The sequence below is a fragment of the Marmota flaviventris genome, chromosome 15 (assembly GCF_047511675.1).
Source record: "Marmota flaviventris isolate mMarFla1 chromosome 15, mMarFla1.hap1, whole genome shotgun sequence".
NCBI classification, from domain to species: domain Eukaryota; kingdom Metazoa; phylum Chordata; class Mammalia; order Rodentia; family Sciuridae; genus Marmota; species Marmota flaviventris.
In genome coordinates this window covers 37,811,884-37,834,572 of record NC_092512.1, presented here as the reverse complement: position 1 = coordinate 37,834,572, position 22,689 = coordinate 37,811,884, and the positions used below count along the sequence as shown (strand labels likewise).

At 38.9% G+C, this 22,689-nt stretch overlaps 2 protein-coding genes across 2 annotated transcripts in view; one reads left to right on the top strand and one right to left on the bottom strand.

Moving 5' to 3' along the window:
* Stk3 (serine/threonine kinase 3) overlaps nucleotides 1-22,689 on the bottom strand; it is a 324,266-nt gene that overhangs the window by 287,148 nt on the left and 14,429 nt on the right. The gene's annotated exons all lie outside the window — the stretch shown is intronic.
* LOC139702104 (uncharacterized) lies at nucleotides 8,334-11,108 on the top strand. The gene is made up of 2 exons (XM_071602410.1): nucleotides 8,334-8,728; nucleotides 10,084-11,108. Exon 2 carries the CDS (start codon nucleotides 10,182-10,184, stop codon nucleotides 11,106-11,108), a length of 927 nt encoding a protein of 308 aa, XP_071458511.1. The 5' UTR covers nucleotides 8,334-8,728; nucleotides 10,084-10,181.

Below are 22,689 nucleotides of genomic sequence, written 5' to 3'. Positions count from 1 at the left end.
CCTTTTTATTTCATTCTGTCTCGGTTTTGTTTGGCGTCATCTTGTTGGGTTGTATTATAGTAGAAATACGGGATCAGAAATTAGTAAAAAACAAACTGAAAGAGTGTTAAGTAAATTGTTAGAGGAAGGAGGCATCTCAGTAAAATCAAGAACAGTCAGGGCATACGTTGATACAATACAAAAATGTAGCCCATGGCTTTTTAAGGAGGAGTTGTTAAATATATCACAATGGAACCATCATGGTGAAGATTTAAAAAGAATAGAAAAGAAAAGCCCAGGGACTCTGCCAGTTGGCACATTGCCATTGTGGACGTTCATATCTTGTTTGCTTAGTCCAAAGCCTTCAGTTCAGACAATGGTAGAGGAAGGAGAAGACATATTGATTCAAGTAAAAGAGAAGGTCTCTCAAGTTAGTCCGACAGAGGAAATGATTCAAGTAAAAGAGAAGGTCTCTCAAGTTAGTCAGACAGAGGAAAAGATTCAACTAAAAGAGAAGGCCTCTCAAGCTAGTCAGACAGAGAAAGAAAGTGTAAAACAGAAAAAGCTATCAGGGGGAAAGTTACAACAGGAGACTGCTACTAACACCTTTCTATCACAAGAGGGTGTAAGTGTCCAACCAACAGCACCACCTCTACAGGAGACTGCTACTAACACCTTTCTATCACCAGAGGACGTAAGTGTCCAACTAACAAGGCCACCTCCATATGCTGGGAGGTCCCCAACCCCCGCAGTTGATAGTTGGGATCCTGAGACAAGATCTCAAATATTAACATGCCCTGTATTTGAGGCAGGAGGGCAGCGATTTTACCATGTTTTAAATTTCAAAACAGTGAAGCAGCTAAAAGAGGCTGTAACAACCTATGGTCCTCAAGCACCCTTCACTGTAAGCATGGTCGAATCCATTAACAACTTGAACATGACGCCAGCAGATTGGGCTAATATGTGTAAAGCTGTGCTAAATGGAGGACAATACCTGTTATGGAAGGTTGCCAATGAGGAATTTTGCAAGGAGACGGCTAGGCGAAATGCAGCAGCTGGTTATCCTCAGAGAAATCTAGATATGTTGTTAGGAAAGGGACCTTATGAGGATCAGCAGCAACAAATTGCATATGATCCTGGTGTATATGCACAAATTGCTGTAGATGCAATTAAGGCATGGAAGACTTTACAAGGACATGGAGGTTTACAAGGTCAATTATCTAAGGTAATACAAGGAGCTAATGAACCTTATGCTGAATTTGTAGATAGGCTTATTCAAACAGCTACCAGAGTTTTTGGGAATACAGAACAAGCAATGCCATTACTAAAACATCTGGCTTATGAGCAAGCAAATTGTTGGTGCAGAGATATCATTAGACCATGGAAACATGAAGATTTAAACACATATATTAAATTATGTAGAGACATTAATGAACAAGAGCAAGTCGTGGCAGCTGCAGTAAAACAGGCTTTAGATGCCAGGCCAAGAACATGCTACAATTGTGAACAAACAGGACATTTTAAAAGGAATTGCCCCATTGGAGGAGGGTTTAACAAAACTAGGTATCAAAGGAGTAGAATACCAGGTATTTGCCCACGATGCCGTAGAGGGAGACATTGGGCTAATGAATGCCGTTCTCAAACCACCATAGAGGGTACTCCATTATCAAAAAACGAACAAGGACCAGGTGTTTATCCACGATATCGTGGAGAAAGGCATCGGGCTCCATTGCCAAAAAATGGACAGGGGGGCCCAATGCTCCGGGGCCCAAAACCACAAATATACGGTGCTCCGTCCACGGCCGTCACACCCGTGTAGCAAGATGCCGCTGAGGTGGAAAAACGGCGCAGGATTGGGGTTAGTGCTCTTCGGAGCGAAGCCCCAGGCACTTCCCTTTCAATCTGCATGTTATATGCATCAAAAGGCTCGATCTTGCTATTCCTCTTGGTGGCTTTGGGCTATGGTGTTTATTCTATGTATGTTTTGTGGTCTTCTTGTATCTTTTCAACAGATCATTTTGCCTAATGTCCGAAATACTCAAAATGAAACTAAAACAGCAACTAATGTGTCACACATGATTACTTTACGGAAACTCCTGGATTTTGCCCCTCCTGTGATGCAAGCTTGGATTACTGTGGTAGAAAAAGGAACTGAAGGAAAATCTTTGGGACAATTCCTGGATGCAGTTGAACAAGCAGAGTTATTCATAGATGTGGATGACACAGACCCCATTAAGGCTAAAATAGAAATGCTCAGGGGAAATCCTCACAGTAAGCCTAACAGTTCTGCAGAAAAACAGCTCAGACGTTTGGCAATTCCCACACGTTGGATAGATGGGAAATGGTTACAATATAAATTGAAAGGAGGTTGGTGGACTCCCCCTAGACGTCCAGGGCCTAATCATTACCTACACCCCCTTCCTTATACGGGATGGTATGATGCACAGGGTCGTCGGTGGGTTAATTATGAGGGCCAAAGACGGGAATGGCATTCTCTCCCTTGGTCAGAAAGATTGGCACGTACTCGCAAACCCTGGTGTTTACAAAGTGAACAAGAAAGAAAGGAATTAATTGAAATGCTAGAACCTGGCATCTCTAGGCAAATCAGGGAAGCAGAGAGACAATTAGAAAGAGGACGGTATGGTTGGTTACATGCTCAGGACATTAAATTTTGGACACAGTTAAAACAATATGATATGGAAATGCTAGAAGGAAAAATAGCTATAGAAGACCACCCAGGGCTGCGGTAAAACACCAAACACTTAACAAAAGGCCTGTGAAAGGAAGTTCAAACAGACATGTGGGTAATGGTGTGAGACTAAGTTCACGGAAAGTTATGTTCTGGCCCCTGCTTAAAAAACCACATTGTTATACCACGAACAGCTCACTATGTAACAATGTCTCTGTACTTTTGCTTTACAAGATTGTATAATCTGCAGATGTCTGGTGATGTAAACCCATGCTAAATTTCCTTGATTGCATCTCTATATAAACCATGCACAAATCTCAATAAAATTACAGCAGCATAGTCTCTTCATTGAGTGTGTCTGTCTGTCATTTCCTCGCCGATTCCTGACTTCTCCTAGAGCCTTCTCCCTGGTTCTCCCGTGGTCGGTGGTCTCCGGTGGGCCAGTCTGCGGCAGGTGGCGCCCGAACAGGGACGTGAAGGACAGGTAATCCCCTTTTTTCCTTTTTCTTAGAAGTCAGGTCCGGTTCTTACCAGGGAACTGCAGTCCCGCCAGTAAAGGATCACTGGTTAAGTGTAAGTAATCTCAGGAACCATGGGGCAGTCCATGACTAAGAATGAAAAAATGTTGGTCACTATGTTACAAAGAACTTTGATGAAGTCCGGGTTCTCAGTGTCATCCAAAACTCTTGTTCAATTTATGTTGTTTGTGAAAAAGGTCAGCCCTTGGTTTGTGGAGGATGGAACATTAACTATAGATGATTGGAAACGTGTGGGCAAAGAAATGCGCCGATATGTACAGCAGTATGGAGAAAAAACTCTCCCTGAGCAAGGCTTCAGTATTTGGTTACAAATGAGGGAAATTTTGTCGGAAACTACTCCATTTGAAGGGTTGGTAAGAGAAACCGCCTCTGAAACAAATTCACCCATATATGATGAGGTATATGATTTGGATGATGGGACGCCTGAAGAAAGTCAGCCAATTAAACCCTCTGCTCCTAAGGTTACTTATGTTTTACCAGAATTTGAAGGAGTAGGATTCGAGGATGATAATGAGGGCGTTAATGATGATTGGGGACTTGATGATCAAATAGCAGAAAGAGAATGGGAGGATGACTTTAGAGATCATAGACATGGTGATAATAAGGTACCCTTAAGAACTGTTCCAAGAAAGGCTACCCGTGGGAGAACCCCTTTGCCCCCAGTAGGATTTAAAGGGGCTCTCCATGAAGCTAAAAAGATGGGGGATGTCTCTTTTATGGCATTCCCAGTAGCAGAAGGATTTGATGATGAAGAGCCCATATGGGAACCTATGCCTTTAAAAACTTTAAAAGAACTGCAAAGTGCTGTAAAAATATCGGGCTCCTCTGCACCATATACTTTACAAGTTCTTGATATGGTGGCCAGTCACTGGCTTACTCCTTATGATTGGCAACAAACGGCAAAAGCCACTCTTCCTCCGGGAGATTATATTCTCTGGAGGACAGATTATGAAGATAGATGTAAAGAATCAGTTATGCAGAGTTTTAAAAGGCGAGCTCCTAAACCAACTATGGCTATGATGCTTGGCACTGATGAATATGCTACTCCGCAGGCTCAAACTAAAATTCCTAAAGATGTTTTGCGTCTTATTACTGATAATGCTGTTTCAGCTTGGCGCAAACTCCCTCCTCCGGGATCCAAGGGTGGTACCTTAGCAGGTATAAGACAAGGTATGGAAGAATCATACCCAGAATTTATTTCTAGACTTGAAGAGGCAATCACAAGAATGATGCCTCCGTCTGAAGGAACAGATATTTTAATAAAACAACTGGCTTGGGAAAATGCTAATCAATTATGTCAGGATTTAATTCGGCCAATTAAAAAAACAGGAACCTTACAGGACTTCATCAGAGCGTGCATGGATGCCTCACCAGCTGTCATTCAAGGAATGGCATATGCTGCAGCAATGAAAGGACAAAAGTTTAGCGCCTATGTTAAGAAAACTTATGGGGGAGGGAATAATAACACTCCCAACTGTTTCCAATGTGGAAAAACAGGGCATATAAAAAAGAATTGTCCTGCGTCATCCGAAATCCCAACAAAAGGGGGTCCCGGAATATGTCCTAGATGTAAGAAAGGAAAACATTGGAAAAATGAATGTAAGTCTAAATTTCATAAGGATGGGACTCCTTTAGGGAAAGGATCTAAGAAAGAAAAGGAGGAAAGTGAGGATGAAGACTCAAAAAACTAAGTGAGGGGCATGCTCCCAGCCCGACAACCAAGGGAGAAAAAGGAAGCATTAAACAAGAATCAAATTTAAGCCCCTTGGCTCCAGAATTTACTATTCATCATCTGCCCAGGGCAACTCCAGGAAGTGCAGGATTAGATCTTGCCAGTGCACAAGATATGATTATTTCTAAATGGGATGGTATCACTCTGGTACCTACGCAAACTAAAGGACAACTTCTACCTCAAACGGTAGGATTAGTTATAGGCAGAAGTTCTAATTATAAGAAAAACTTTGAAGTAATACCTGGAGTGATCGACTCAGATACTAAAGCTGACATTAAAATTATGGTGAGACCCCTATCTGAAACAGTACAGATTTATAAGGGACAAAGGATAGCTCAGTTAATACTCTTGCCTTACATTAATTTGCCTAACATGGTCTTACGAGACTTTCGAGGTGAAGGACAATTTGGCTCTTCAGAAGGGGCATTTTGGGTGCAAAATCTCCAAGATAGACCCTTCAAAGACATTTACCTCAATGGAAAAAGATTTACAGGTTTGTTAGATACAGGAGCTGACAGGACCTGTATAGCAGGAGTAGAATGGCCAAACGCTTGGCCGATTCATAAAACAGGGTCATCTCTTTTAGGTTTAGGCATGGCTTCTGGGGTGACTCAAAGTTCTATGTATCTCAAATGGACGAGCGAAGGAAAGGAAGGATATATTCAGCCATACATTATCCCTTCACTTCCTTTTACCTTATGGGGTCGTGATATTCTCGATTCCATGAATGTAAAATTAGTCACTGCTGACCACATTTGTCAGCCTTTTTCATAGGGGCCACTGAAGAATTATATGCTGATAAGATAGAATGGTTAACTAATGAGCCTGTATGGGTAAATCAGTGGCCCCTAAATGAAGAAAAAATACAGGCGTTAGAAATCCTAGTACTAGAACAATTAAAAAAAGGACATATCATAGAATCTCATAGTCCTTGGAACACGCCGGTGTTTGTTATTAAAAAGAAATCTGGAAAATGGAGATTGCTACAAGACCTTAGAGCCATCAATGCAGTAATGAAAGATATGGGACCTCTGCAACCAGGTTTGCCTTCTCCTGTGGCAGTACCGGAAGGATGGAATATTATAGTTATAGATTTACAAGATTGTTTCTTTACAATAAAATTACACCCTGAGGATTCTGAATATTTTGCATTTAGTGTGCCATCAATAAATTTTAAACGACCTTTTCGAAGGTATCAGTGGGTCACTTTACCTCAGGGTATGAAGAATAGCCCTACATTGTGTCAACAATTTGTAGATAAAGCTTTACAACAAGTCAGATACCAATTCCCTCAAGCATACATAATCCATTATATGGATGACATATTATTAGCATTACCCTCATATCAGGAAGTAGAGAAATTGCTAACTTTTGCAGTCAAACAGTTAACCAGGTTTGGACTTGTTATTGCACCAGAAAAAATACAAAGAAATAAACCATTAAATTATTTAGGTCAATCTATTCATAATGATTTTATTTCCTCTCAAAAAGTTACCTTAAGAAAAGATAAATTAAAAACATTAAATGATTTTCAAAAACTATTAGGGGACATTAATTGGATCAGACCTTATTTAAAAATCACCACAGGAACTCTTAGTCCTTTGTTCTCATTGCTTCATGGTGATTCACATCCAAAATCCCCACGACAATTAACTCCAGAGGCACTTAAAGCCTTAAAAATAGTAGAAACAGCCTTAACTGAAGCTAAGGTAAAACAAGTAAATTATAATCAAAAATGGTCTCTTCTAATTTTACCTACTCCATATACACCAACTGCTTGCCTATGGCAAAATGGAATTTTGGAATGGTTACATTTGCCTCATACTCAATCTAAAATGTTGGCAGATTATCCTTACATGTGTGCTTTATTAATAGGGAAAGGTAGAATCAGATCAAGAGAATTATTTGGACAAGAGCCTCATACAGTTATTACACCCTATAAAAGAAATCAAGTTGATTACTTATTCCAAACTCATGAGGATTGGGCAATAGCTTTCCAGGGATATACAGGACAAGTTCTCTATCATTTTCCAAAGCATCCTATAATAGAATTTGTAAAAAATACAGAACTTATATTTCCAATTTGGTTTTCACCTCAACCGCTTGCTTGCCCTCTCACCATTTTTACTGATGGTTCTTCCTCAGGAAGAGCTGCGGTTTACACTCATGAAGGTGTAACCTTTACAGAGATAGAAAATAAAACTTCTGCTCAGCAAGCAGAAATTAAAGCAGTCATTTTGGCCTTTCAGAAGTTTCCACATGAATTTAATTTATACTCAGATTCAAAGTATGTGGTATCTTTATTTCCCTTTATTGAAACAGCTCTGCTATCAGGGAAATCGCCAATTTTGCCCTTACTTAAAAATTTACAGATCTTAATTCAACAAAGAACTCACAAATATTTTATAGGCCATATAAGAGGTCATTCTAATTTACCAGGCCCTTTAACCCATGGCAATGCCATGGCAGATTTATTAACACAACAAGTAATTGGTAATGTTCAGGAAGCCACTAAAAGTCATGCATTACATCATCAAAATGCTTTGGCTCTTAGAAAAATGTTTCAATTAACACGAGAACAGGCACGTAACATTGTTCGTCAGTGCGGAGCCTGTCCTCCAGTTCCTCAAGTCCCAAAAATGGGGGTTAATCCCAGAGGTTTAAAACCTAACGCATTATGGCAAATGGATGTCACCCATCTTTCTTCCTTTGGAAGACTGGGGTTTATACATGTTACTATAGACACTTTTTCACATTTCATATTTGCCTCAGCTAGGACTGGAGAAGCAGTAAAGGATGTTATACAGCATCTCATTTTATGTTTTTCAACCATGGGTATTCCCTCACATATTAAAACAGACAATGGGCCGGCATACACATCAAAAGCTTTCCAGCATTTCTGCGCACAATGGCATATAGTGCATACTACGGGAATCCCTTACAATCCCCAGGGACAAGCAATTATTGAAAGGGCTCATCAAACACTTAAGACACAAATTGAGAGATTACAAAAAGCAAATTCTTATTTTTCCCCTCATCATCTCTTAGGACATAGCCTGTTCGTATTAAATCATTTAAACATTAATGAAAAGGGATTAACTCCAGCTTTACGGCATTGGGATACTCTTCCTTCTTCAGCCGTGGTAAGGGTCTTGTGGAAAGATCTCCTTTCCGGACAATGGAAAGGTCCAGATATCTTAATCACCTCGGGACGAGGGTATGCTTGTGTCTTTCCACAGGATGCCGAATCTCCCATTTGGATCCCAGACAGACTCATCAGACCAGCCGCACCGGCAGAACAAAAACAAAAAGTGGAAGCTCCGTCGACAACAGAAAAAATTGACGTGGCAAATGAAAAAAATGAAATTGAGCTCGAAAATGCAGCCGGCGATAACGTGGACCAAAGTCAAAGCTCTAACTAAGCAGACAAAACAACTTTTACTCAATCAAGGAAAACCCCTAACTATGGAAATGTACTTTTTGGCATTTTTAGCAATAATTTCTGCCCCACCCCCAGTAGAAGGTGTGGCTTTCTGGGCTTATGTTCCTAATCCTCCTATTCTGCAGCCCGTGGGTTGGCTAGATCCTGAGCCGATCAGAATTTTGACCAATGATACTGATCGTCTCGGGGGATTTCAAGATTCTAATGCACGCTCCTCCTCTTCCTCTTTAATAAATTTTGAAGGACGTGCTGACTCCTTACCAATCTGCATTGCCATTCAAGGAAAAACTCCTGAAGGCTGTGTATCTACTTCTTATAGAACCTTCCTTACTGACGGGCCAGATAAGGTTAGTGCTAGCCATCGGTGGGTCTGGGAAACTCAAATGTTAACTCTTGGAGACAGCAACTATAAAGATAATCATACTTCTGTCTCCCATGTGCCCATTACTTTATGTATTCAAAAATATAGAGATCAGAATCAATTTTGGGACTCTGCCATTAATCGATTCCCTGCTTGGCTTCAATGTGGTTTCGCCAATGCAGCTTCTTGGTATCATCCTAAGGGATATGATTTAAAAATATGGGATTATTCTAACTCTAATTTTCAAGCCAATGTTTATGAAAATTATATAAATTCTCATAAAGATAAATTTAATCAGTATACATTTGTTTCTAATGGAGAGCCACTACGTCGATGGTTCTCTGTGGGGTTTGTTACTCCGATATGGTATGTGTATAATGGAAATATTACTCACTCTTTTCCAGATCTATTTAGATTAATTGCAGCTTCTAATATGTTATTAGAAAAGAGACCTAATCATACTCATAGTGACGCAATTGGTCTTAAGGCTTGTATTTCTTATCCTTTTGCGCTACTTTTAGCCCAATCATCCTTTGTTAATATTACTAAACAAGGTAATTCTTATTCCATTGTTTGCAATTTTTGTAAGTTAACTAATTGTATCACATCTGCTGAACCTAAAGATTTGGGCACTATGATCATTGTTAAAAGACCTCCTTATGTTATGTTACCTGTCGAATTGGGAGACGATCCGTGGTATGATAATTCTGCTATGCAAGTGCTTTCAATTTTAAACGATCTTATCAGGCCTAAAAGATTCGTGGCAGCCTTAATATTAGGCATCACAGCACTCATTTCTATCATAACAACTTTCGCAGTAGCAACCACAGCCTTAGTACAGGAGATCCATACTGCTCATTATGTAAATGCTTTAAATAAAAATGTAACTGCAGCTTTGCTTGAACAAGCAGCCATTGATCGTAAGCTTGAAACAAAAATCAATGTTTTAGAAGAAGTAGTCATTGCTTTAGGTCAGGACATTTCTAATCTTAAAACCACCCTATCCACCAGATGTCATGATAGTTTCAAGTCAATATGCGTGACTCCTTTACCCTATAATAGGTCACAATCTTGGGATAAAGTCCGTGCCCACTTACAAGGTGTATGGAATGATAATGATTTGACTCATAATTTAGAAGGATTACAAAAAGATATTTCTGCTATCAGTCAATCTCATTTGCAACTAGGAGGTTTACAAGATTTGGCATCTGAAATTCAAAAAGGAGTTAAAGCTCTTAATCCTCTTGATTGGATTCAATATTTCATTCTCCTCGGCATATTGGCATTATTGATCATGTTGGTTATATTTCTCTTTCCCTGTCTTCTCAAATGTCTTTTCAGTGCTGTTCGTCAAGTGAAGCAAGATCTCTTTGAGCTACATTTTAATAATAAAAAACGGGGAACTGCTCCGTCCACGGCCGTCACACCCGTGTAGCAAGATGCCGCTGAGGTGGAAAAACGGCGCAGGATTGGGGTTAGTGCTCTTCGGAGCGAAGCCCCAGGCACTTCCCTTTCAATCTGCATGTTATATGCATCAAAAGGCTCGATCTTGCTATTCCTCTTGGTGGCTTTGGGCTATGGTGTTTATTCTATGTATGTTTTGTGGTCTTCTTGTATCTTTTCAACAGATCATTTTGCCTAATGTCCGAAATACTCAAAATGAAACTAAAACAGCAACTAATGTGTCACACATGATTACTTTACGGAAACTCCTGGATTTTGCCCCTCCTGTGATGCAAGCTTGGATTACTGTGGTAGAAAAAGGAACTGAAGGAAAATCTTTGGGACAATTCCTGGATGCAGTTGAACAAGCAGAGTTATTCATAGATGTGGATGACACAGACCCCATTAAGGCTAAAATAGAAATGCTCAGGGGAAATCCTCACAGTAAGCCTAACAGTTCTGCAGAAAAACAGCTCAGACGTTTGGCAATTCCCACACGTTGGATAGATGGGAAATGGTTACAATATAAATTGAAAGGAGGTTGGTGGACTCCCCCTAGACGTCCAGGGCCTAATCATTACCTACACCCCCTTCCTTATACGGGATGGTATGATGCACAGGGTCGTCGGTGGGTTAATTATGAGGGCCAAAGACGGGAATGGCATTCTCTCCCTTGGTCAGAAAGATTGGCACGTACTCGCAAACCCTGGTGTTTACAAAGTGAACAAGAAAGAAAGGAATTAATTGAAATGCTAGAACCTGGCATCTCTAGGCAAATCAGGGAAGCAGAGAGACAATTAGAAAGAGGACGGTATGGTTGGTTACATGCTCAGGACATTAAATTTTGGACACAGTTAAAACAATATGATATGGAAATGCTAGAAGGAAAAATAGCTATAGAAGACCACCCAGGGCTGCGGTAAAACACCAAACACTTAACAAAAGGCCTGTGAAAGGAAGTTCAAACAGACATGTGGGTAATGGTGTGAGACTAAGTTCACGGAAAGTTATGTTCTGGCCCCTGCTTAAAAAACCACATTGTTATACCACGAACAGCTCACTATGTAACAATGTCTCTGTACTTTTGCTTTACAAGATTGTATAATCTGCAGATGTCTGGTGATGTAAACCCATGCTAAATTTCCTTGATTGCATCTCTATATAAACCATGCACAAATCTCAATAAAATTACAGCAGCATAGTCTCTTCATTGAGTGTGTCTGTCTGTCATTTCCTCGCCGATTCCTGACTTCTCCTAGAGCCTTCTCCCTGGTTCTCCCGTGGTCGGTGGTCTCCGGTGGGCCAGTCTGCGGCAATACGGAGCACTGGAGGAACTCAGGAACCCCATCAGGGTAGTGCCCAGGACACATTGTCCATCAGATCCCTCATCAGACAAACCAGAGGGAGCGCAGGGTTGGACATCTGCGCCTCCGCCAGAGCAGTACTAACTCCAGAGATGGGAGTTCAAATCATTCCCACAGGGGTGAAAGGACCTCTTCCCAAAGGAACAGTAGGCTTATTATTGGGACGCAGCTCTTCTACTCTAAAAGGACTTATGATAAGTCCTGGGGTAATTGATCCCGATTATGAAGGTGAAATAAAAATTATAGCCAGTTCTCCAAAGGGTATATCAGTAATTTCACCAGGAGATAGAATAGCACAGTTACTAATAATACCCAGCCTACATGATAAATTTTCCAGTCGTACTGTAGAAAGAGGTTCCAAGGGATTAGGCTCCACAGGTGTAGATTGGGCTATGCTGTCTTTAAATTTAGATTCTTGCCCCATGCTAAAACTAAATATTCAAGGACATGAATTTAATGGGATACTGGATACAGGTGCAGACCTTAGCATCATCTCTCGTCAAGAATGGCCAAAACATTGGCCATTACAACCAGCCACTCAAACGCTTCGAGGCCTAGGAGTGGCGACTAATCCCCATAGAAGTGCAATGGTATTAGATTGGAAGGATCCTGAAGGATGTGAAGGAACTATACAGCCATATGTATTGGATCATCTTCCCGTAAATTTATGGGGACGAGATGTCCTAGATCAATTAGGTTTGACATTAACAAATAACATCAACCAAAATGCACCCACTATTATGACTAGACAAGGTTTTAGGAAAGGAAAAAGATTAGAAAAACAAGAACAAGGTATAGCAGCACCAATACAAATAGATCAAGGAATAGACAGACATGGGTTGGATTTTCAGAAAGGGCCACTGAGACAATAAAAATTACTTGGAAATCAGAAAGACTAGTATGGGTTCCTCAGTGGCCCCTGACTAAAGAAAAGATACAAGCAGCCCATGACCTGGTCAAACAACAATTAGCGGAAGGACATATACAACCTTCTGTATCTCCCCATAATACTCCCATTTTTGTCATCAAAAAGAAATCTGGTAAATGGAGATTATTGCAAGATTTAAGAGCCATTAATAATGAGATGGTTATTATGGGACCTGCTCAGTCAGGGATTCCTCAATTGTCTGCTTTGCCAAAAACCTGGTATGTTTTAGTTATAGATATTAAAGATTGTTTTTTTTCAATTCCAATTCATCCTGAGGATAGTCCACGTTTTGCATTTACTATCCCTGCACTGAATCATGAAGGTCCTGATCAGAGATATGAATGGAAAGTACTCCCTCAAGGGATGGCTAACAGCCCAACTATGTGTCAAATTTATGTTAACAAAGTAATCCAGCCACTTAGAAATCAAAATCCTGAACTACAAATATTTCACTATATGGATGATGTATTATTAGCACACAAAGATAAAAACACATTGCTAGAATGTTATGCCACACAAACTTATTAAAAAATTATAATCTAGAGATAGCAATAGATAAAGTACAATTAAATTTTCCAATTAATTATTTAGGAGTTCTATTATCCTCAACCATGGTCCGTCCACCAAAAATTCAAATACGAGTAGATCAACTCAAATCACTTAATGACTTTCAAAAGTTATTAGGAGACATAAATTGGATAAGGCCTTATTTAGGTATACCAACAGGAGAGTTGGGACCTTTATTTGATATCCTAAAAGGTCCATCAGATCCAAATTCACCCCGAATGTTAACGCCTGAAGCAAGAAAGGCATTAAAAATCATTGAAACATATATGGAAAATATGCATTTGGATAGAATTGATATAAGTTTGGCTTTATTATTTATTGTACTACCAACAAAAAATATTCCTACAGGAGTATTTTGGCAAGAAGGTCCATTATTATGGATACATTTATCTTATTCTCCTAACACTATTCTTACTAGGTATCCTGAGGCTGTAGGACAATTAATACTCAAAGGAATAAAAGCAGCAAAGGGAGTGTTTGGAATTTCTCCCAATAAAATTATTACTCCATATACTATGAATCAAATTGATGAGTTAGCTAATGAGTTAAATACTTGGGCAATAATCATGTGCAAATCTAATGTTTCATTTGATAACCACTTACCATCTAATCCTTTATTGTCTTTTTGGTCATTGCATCCTGTAATTTTTCCAAAAATGAAAAGAAAAACACCTATCATGAATGCTTCAAATATATTCACTGATGGGTCAAATAATGGTACATCAGCAGTAGTTACCCCTGATCAAACTTTTACATTTTTAGTACCCAAACAATCAGCTCAAAAGGTAGAGCTTAATGCAGTTTTACAAGCTTTTGTGATGTTTAAAGATTCTGTATTTAATTTATTTTCTGATAGTCAGTATATAGTTAATGCTATAGTATCTCTTGAAGATGCTGGTAGGATTTCCCCTTCTTCTACTGTTTTCTCTTTGCTTTCCACTATACAAAGTCTAATCTGGGACAGAAAAGATCCAATCTTTATAGGACATATCAGGGCACATACAGGATTGCCTGGAGCCCTTAGTTTGGGCAATGATTTAGCAGATAAAACTACACATGACATACATATTTTCTCTACACTAGAAGAAGCTATAAATTTTCATAAAAAGTTCCATGTCAATGCTAATACTTTACAAAAGCATTTTAAAATAACTAAGGAACAAGCTAGACAAATAATAAAACAATGTCAAAATTGTGTGACCTTTTTACCACAAGTTAATCTTGGAGTCAATCCTAGAGGATTGATACCTATCCATATTTGGCAGATGGACGTCACACACTTGCCAGAATTTGGAAAATTAAAATATTTGCATGTTACAGTTGATACTTCTTCTGGATTTTTGATTGGCTCCCTTCATGCCGGAGAAAAAACTAAAGATGTTATAGCTCATTGCTTACAAAATTTTGCCACTGTGGGTGTTCCAAAACAGTTAAAAACAGATAATGCCCCTGGTTATACTTCTACCTCTTTTAAACAATTTTGCCCAACATTTGGCATTACTCATATAACAGGAATCCCATACAATCCACAGGGACAAGGCATAGTTGAAAGAGCTCATCAAACTATTAAAATGTACTTATTAAAGCAAAAAGAAGGAATTGGGAAGGGGTATATATTCCCCAAAGATAAACTTAAAATAACCCTTTTTACTCTAAACTTTTTAAATTTGGATTCATCAGGACTTAGTGCTGCGGAAAGGCATATGTGTCCAAAAAATGTGCATAAGCCCAAGGTACTTTGGAAGGATATTCTAACAGGACAATGGAAAGGTCCTGACCCAGTAATTGTCTGGAGTCGGGGGTCTGTTTGTGTGTTTCCACAGGGAGAACAGCAGCCGATTTGGATTCCAGAGAGATTAACCAAGGTCCTGACCCAGTGATTGTCTGGAGTCGGGGGTCTGTTTATGTGTTTCCACAGGGAGAACAGCAGCCGATTTGGATTCCAGAAAGATTAACTAAAGCGATTTCTACAGACCAAAAAGAAGATGATTTGGCTCAAATCCATAACAACTGATATCCAAAACTCCAGTTTGGCTATTCTTACATCTGCAACAGAACCAGGATGCTTTTTTCAATATCTATTTTATTATTGCCCTTTGCCATATCATGAAGTTCTATTTTGTTTTTTGAGCTCATACAGACCTAGGTTAATGTTTTGCTGATCAGCTCTATTTTTTGACTATAGTTTTTAAACATTGCAATGGAGATTTCACCTGTAAAAAGTTATAAGGCCTTTACTATAATGTTATGTGTTGTATGTATTATATTATGTGGGCACACTTGTGTTTTGTGTTATATGTTTGAATGTACGTATGTCCATATATCATATATGATGAGCGCTCATGATAAAATGGATCCAAATTTTTTTTTCACGTGATTTATATGGTTTAATTTAAACTGGGTAAACAAACTGTTGAGGATTGTTTTAATATGTAAACAAAAAAGGTTAACAGATCTGTTTGTTTACTTTCACCTTTCCTTTTCATTATATTTAATAATTCTCTTAAAGATAATGTAAATTGTTAAGAAAATTGTTTTCTTTTAGTGCCTTCTGTAATGTTACATAATTTTTTCTTTAGCCATTATTGCCAGAATTCCTGTCTTCATCCCAGTGCCCGTGAAGACAATGTAAATTGTTAAGAAAATTGTTTTCTTTTAGTGCCTTCTGTAATGTTACATAATTTTTTCTTTAGCCATTATTGCCAGAATTCCTATCTTCATCCCAGTGCTGGTGAAGTCAAAGATAAAACCAATCTACAGCTTCTACAATAGCCATCACTGAACTGCTTGCAGAACTTGCCTGGACACATTGTGAGCTCACCTGTATGCATTGTGAACTATCTGTTGGTGCAGCGACTTGTAGTAGTGTTGGGGTATTTTTGCTGATGATGTCATTGGTGGTACAATTTTTCCAAAAGGAGCTGTCAATTGGCTTGGTGTATCTTCCTCCCTTCTGCTTGTCATGATCGTCCAGCTAAAATTTGGGGGCCAACAGAGGTGAGGCAAAGAACCTCACCCCCCCACTGGTACAAAGACCTCTCCACAGGTGTGGCTGTATACTGGACCGGTAGTCAGTGACGGGTAAGATCCAATTGCAATGGTACCAACCTAAGGACCATATGTACTATTGGACAACCTAAGGCAGGCACGGTCCCTAAGCCACATGCTTGTTGTTTAAACAGAGAGGGGAAGATGTTGAGAGCCACAGCCGAAGGGGCCCCAGCAAACTTCCAGCTGCCAGCAAACTTCCAGCTGCTGGCTGATGATTGGCTCACAGCGGCCCCAGCAACATCTAGCTGATTGGCTCCTCTGCGGTGATGCTCATTGGGCTGTTTCCCTGCCCTTTCAGACCACGGAGCTGCTCATTGGGGGACTTTTTTGGCTCCACCCACGTGACCCAGCCAATCGGCCTCAAGAGCAGGAGGATTGTGGGAGGTGGAGAGAAGCTTGAGTTGGAGAGAGAGGCTTGTGGAAAGCCGGTGGTGGCAGTTGAGGCTCTGAGGGTTTTTCCTGAGAGGCTGTTTTGTTTGGCGTGTGTGGTTCTAAAAATAAAGTTAGTTTCTTTTGACAAGTGGCTCCTGACTTAACCGACATATATAGAATATATCAACCATCATCAAGTAGATACACATTCTTCTCAGCAGCACATGGATACTTCTCAAAGATAGACCATATATTATGCCATAGGGCAACTCTTAGTAAATATAAAGGTGTGGAGATAATACCATGCATCTTACTTGATCATAATGGAATGAAATTGGAAATCAATGATAAAAGAAGGAAGGAAAATTCCTGCATCACCTGGAAAATGAACAATATGTTACTGAATGATCAATGGGTTACAGAAGACATAAAGGAGGAAATCAAAAAATTCTTAGAGATAAATGAAAATACAGACACAACATATTGGAATCTATGGGACACAATGAAAGCAGTTTTAAGAGGGAAATTCAGTGCCTGGAGGTCATTCCTCAAAAAAAGAAAAAAAACCAACAAATAAATGAACTCACACTTCATCTCAAAACCCTAGAAAAAGAAGAGCAAAACAACAGCAAATGTAGTAGAAGGCAAGAAATAATTAAAATCAGAGTGGAAATCAATGAAATTGAAACAAAAAAAACATTGAAAAAATTGATAAAACTAAAAGTTGGTTCTTCGAAAAAATAAATAATATCGACAGACCCTTAGCCATGCTAACGAAGAGAAGAAAAGAGAGAACTCAAATTACTAACATACGGGATGAAAAAGGCAATATCACAACGGACACTACAGAAATACAGAAGATAATTAGAAATTATTTTGAAACCCTATATTCCAATAAAATAGAAGATAGTGAAGATATCGATAAATTTCTTAAGTCATAAAATTTGCCCAGATTGAGTCAGGAAGATACACACAATTTAAACAGACCAATAACAAAGGAGGAAATAGAAGAAGCCATCAAAAGACTACCAACCAAGAAAACCCCTGGACCGGATGGGTCTACAGCAGAGTTTCACAAAACCTTCAAAGAAGAATTAATACCAATACTTTTCAAGTTATTTCAAGAAATAGAAAAAGAAGGAGCTCTTCCAAATTCATTCTGTGAGGCCAACATCACCCTGATCCCGAAACCAGACAAAGACACTTCAAAGAAAGAAAACTACAGACCAATATCTCTAATGAACATAGATGCAAAAATCCTCAATAAAATCCTGGCGAATCGAATACAAAAGCACATCAAAAAAAATTGTGCATCATGATCAAGTAGGATTCATCCCTGGGATGCAAGGCTGGTTCAATATACGGAAATCAATAAATTTTATTCACCACATCAATAGACTTAACAATAAGAACCACATGATCATCTAGATAGACGCAGAAAAAGCATTCGACAAAGTACAGCATCCCTTTATGTTCAAAACACTAGAAAAACTAGGGATAACAGCAACTTACCTCAACATCGTAAAACCTATATATGCTAAGCCTCAGGCTAGCATCATTCTGAATGGAGAAAAACTGAAGGCATTCCCTCTAAAATCTGGAACAAGACAGGGATGCCCTCTCTCACCACTTCTATTCAATTTAGTTCTCGAAATACTAGCCAGAGCAATTAGACAGACAAAAGAAATTAAAGGCATAAAAATAGGAAAAGAAGAACTTAAATTATCACTATTTGCAGATGATATGATACTATATCTAACATACCCAAAAGGGTCTACAAAGAAATTACTAGAGCTATTAAATGAATTCAGCAAAGTGGCAGGATATAAAATCAACACGCATAAATCAAAGGCAGTCCTGTATATCAGCCACAAATCTTCTGAAATGGAAATGAGGACAACCACCCCATTCACAATATCCTCAAAAAAAATAAAATACTTGGGAATCAACCTAACAAAAGAGGTGAAGGATTTATACAATGAAGACTACAGAACCCTATAGAGAAAAATAGAAGAAGATCTTAGAAGATGGAAAAATATACCCTATTCATGGATAGGAAGAACTAACATCATCAAAATGGCGATATTATCCAAAGTTCTCTATAGTTTTAATGCAATGCCAATCAAAAATCCCAATGGCATTTGTAGAAATAGATAAAGCAATCATGAAATTCATATGGAAAAACAAAAGACCCAGAATAGCAAAAGCAATTCTAAGCAGGAAGTGTGAATCAGGCAGTATAGCGATACCAGATTTCAAACTATACTACAGAGCAATAGTAACAAAAACAGCATGGTACTGGTACCAAAACAGGCAGGTGGACCAATGGTACAGAATAGAGGACACAGAGACCAATCCACAAAATTACAACTTTCTTATATTTGATAAAGGGGCTAAAAGCATGCAATGGAGGAAGGATAGCATCTTCAACAAATGGTGCTGGGAAAACTGGAAATCCATATGCAACAAAATGAAACTGAATCCCTTTCTCTTGCCATGCACAAAAGTTAACTCAAAATGGATCAAAGAGCTTGATATCAAATCAGAGACTCTGAACCTGATAGAAGAAAAAGTTGGCTCCGATCTACATATTGTGGGGCTGGGCTCCAAATTCCTTAATAGGACGCCCATAGCACAAGAGTTAATAACTAGAATCAACAAATGGGACTTACTCAAACTAAAAAGTTTTTTCTCAGCAAGAGAAACAATAAGAGAGGTAAATAGGGAGCCTACATCATGGGAACAAATTTTTACTCCTCACACTTCAGATAGAGCCCTAATATCCAGAGTATACAAAGAACTCAAAAAATTAAACAGTAAGATAACAAATAACCCAATCAACAGATGGACCAAAACCTGAACAGACACTTCTCAGAGGAGGACATACAATCAATCAACAAGTACATGAAAAAATGCTCACCATCTCTAGCAGTCAGAGAAATGCAAATCAAAACCACCCTAAGATACCATCTCACTCCAGTAAGATTGGCAGCCATTATGAAGTCAAACAACAACAAGTGCTGGCGAGGATGTGGGGAAAAGGGTACATTTGTACATTGCTGGTGGGACTGCAAATTGGTGCGGCCAATTTGGAAAGCAGTATGGAGATTCCTAGGAAAGCTGAGAATGGAACCACCATTGCTCTTCTCGGACTATTCCCTGAAGACCTTAAAAGAGCGTACTACAGGGATACTGCCACATCGATGTTCATAGCAGCACAATTCACAATAGCTAGACTGTGGAACCAACAGATGAATGGATAAAAAAAAATGTGGCATTTATACACAACGGAGTATTACACAGCACTAAAAAATGCCAAAATCATGGAATTTGCAGGGAATGTGCATTAGAGCACATTATGCTAAGTGAAGCTAGCCAATCCTTAAAAAACAAATGCCAAACGTCTTCTTTGATATAATGAGAGCAACTAAGAACAGAGCAGGGTCTTAGGAAGAGTATGAGGAAAAGATTAACATTAAACAGAGACATGAGGTGGGAGGGAAAGGGAGAGAGAAGGGAAATTGCATGGAAATGGAAGGAGACCCTCATTGTTATACAAAATTACATATAAGAGGTTGTGAGGAGAAAGGGAAAAAAAAACAAGGGAGAGAATTAAATTACAACAGATGGGGTAGAGAGAAAAGATGGGAGGGGAGGGGAAGGGGGATAGTAGAGGATAGGAAAGGTAGCAGAATACAATAGTTACTAATATGGCATTATATAAAAATGTGGATGTGTAACCGATGTGATTCTGCAATCTGTATCTGGGGTAAAAATGGGAGTTCATAACCCACTTGAATCTAATGTATGAAATATGATATATCAAGAGCTTTGTAATGTTTTGAACAACCAATAAAAAAAAAATTAACAAAAAAAATAGTGTTGCAGTTATTACTGCTGTGGAAGCCATAGTTGACACCTGATGTTTGCTTTAATGTCAGATATCATGGTTACTTTTTGTGTTTGCTGATGGTAACTGTTGACCCTACCATTTCTGAGTTTTGTAGCAGTTAACATTGTGGATGTCACAGTAGGAACCAAGTATTTAATGTTGTATGTTATTTGCATTGATATTACTGTTTGTTTCTCCCTATTCTGTGAGGTACTATGAGGACACTGTAAGTTCACAGGGTAGAAACTCTGAACTAAACTCAACCAAAAGACAGTACACCTTGCTCCAAACACAAATTAATGACAATCTTCAGCTATACTTTAATACAAAGAATAGAAGAGACAAAAAATCCAAACTAACTACCAGCCCCAAGTTAAAACAGCTGGGAGCGGGGCCCCTGGTCCCACCTACCGACATTCATTGCTATAGCAAAAACAGAGAAATAACACAGAAGCAGTAGATACCACACCTATGACGGGGTGTCCATCCATAGTGTTGGGTGTGTGGGAGACACTCCACTAAAGTTAAGTCTCTGACTCTCGAGAAGAACATCACGTAATCCCTTACCCCTCCCCCTCCTCTCCAAAGAGCACCAAGCTGAAGAGCGCCAAATTCAAAAGTGTTCTCAACCAATCCCCATGGGACACAGTGTCCAAGTGTCCGCTCGCCCTTTCCTGAGTCACCCTGCCAATCAGCACCCATTCCTGAGTCACCCTGCCAATCAGCACCCGCCACATCGCCTACCCAACTCTTCTTAAGCCAAAGCGCTCTCTGCCCTCTTCATCTTCTTTCCCTCCTCTCTCTGCTCTCTTTCTCTATTCTCTGCCCTTCTCCTCTCCTCTCTCTGCCTCTCCTTTTCTTCCCCTTCAGGCAGCCCCCCAATAAAATCTCTTGGTTAAATCTCCATCTTGGGTGAGTCACTCACCTTTTACATATCACTCTAGAACACTTCAGCAATTAAATACGGTGCCCTAAAAAGGCCCACACATAAGAGTGGAAGAGAATCTCTTCCAACAGATGCATAAAACCCAACACATAAATACAAGAAATATGAAAAAGAAAGCTAACACAACAATTTCTAAAGGCCATAATTCACCAGCAAATGACCCCCCAAAATATTAACGTGGATAAAATATCAGATAAGGAATTCAAAAAATAATGATCAACAAATTACAAGAGAACACAAAAAAAAACTGAAGGAATTAAGTTAGTACAGAATATGAATGATAAATTCAATAAGGAGATAGAAATATTAAAAAAGAACCAAACAAATATTGGAAATGAAAGAAACAATAAATCAAAATAAAGGTTCGGTTTAAAGTCTAATAGAGACTATTAAAGACAGAATCTCAGAGCTAGAAGACAAAGTGATCAGCCTTGAACTGGATGTATTAACAATGACAGTATTAAGGGAAAAAAAAGTAACCATGATAATAATATACAAGAATTCTGGGAAAACATGAAAAGACCAAATTTAAGAATCTCTGGAACTGATGAAATGGATAAACTCCTTATGGAAATAATAACAGATGATTTTCCCAACCTTCAGAGTGAAAGGAACATCCAGACACAGGAGGCATTCAGAACCCCAAATAGACAAGATTAAAAAGAAACTCTCCATGACACATTATAATTAAAATGCCTAACATACAAAAGGATAGATTTTTAAAAGCCTCAAGAGAAAAAAACATCAAGTCACATTTAGAAGCAAGCCAATCAGAGTCTTCTGATTTCTCAAAACAAACTCTACTAGCCACAAGGGCTTGGAACAATGTGTTCCAAGACCTAAAAGAAAATAACTGTCAAGTAAGACTGCTGTAACCAGCAAAGCTATCATTCAAAAATTGAAGATGAAATAGAAACCTTCCAAGATAAGCAAAACCTAAAAGAATTCATGACTACTAAGCAGCACTACAGAACTTAAACAAATATTGCACACAGAAGAAATAAAAAGCAAACCTCAGAGCTCACAAAAGAACAAATCTCATTTGAATATTACCTAAGCAAATGAAAAATAGCACCAAATTAAACACAATATGTAAATCAAAATGGCATCTCTCCATAATAACACTGAAAGTAAATGATCTCAACTCTCCAATTAAAAGACACAGACTGGAAGAATGGATTAAAATGTAACACCCAACTATATGCTGTTTGCAAGAAATACACCTTACAGGCAAAGACAGTCACAGGCTAAAAGTGAAAAGATGGAAATTAATATACTATGCAAATGGAGCCTGGAAACAAGCAGGAATAGCTCATATCTAACAAAGCATATTTCACACCAAAATTAATAAGAGACAAAGAAGGTCCCTTCATATTTGTGAATG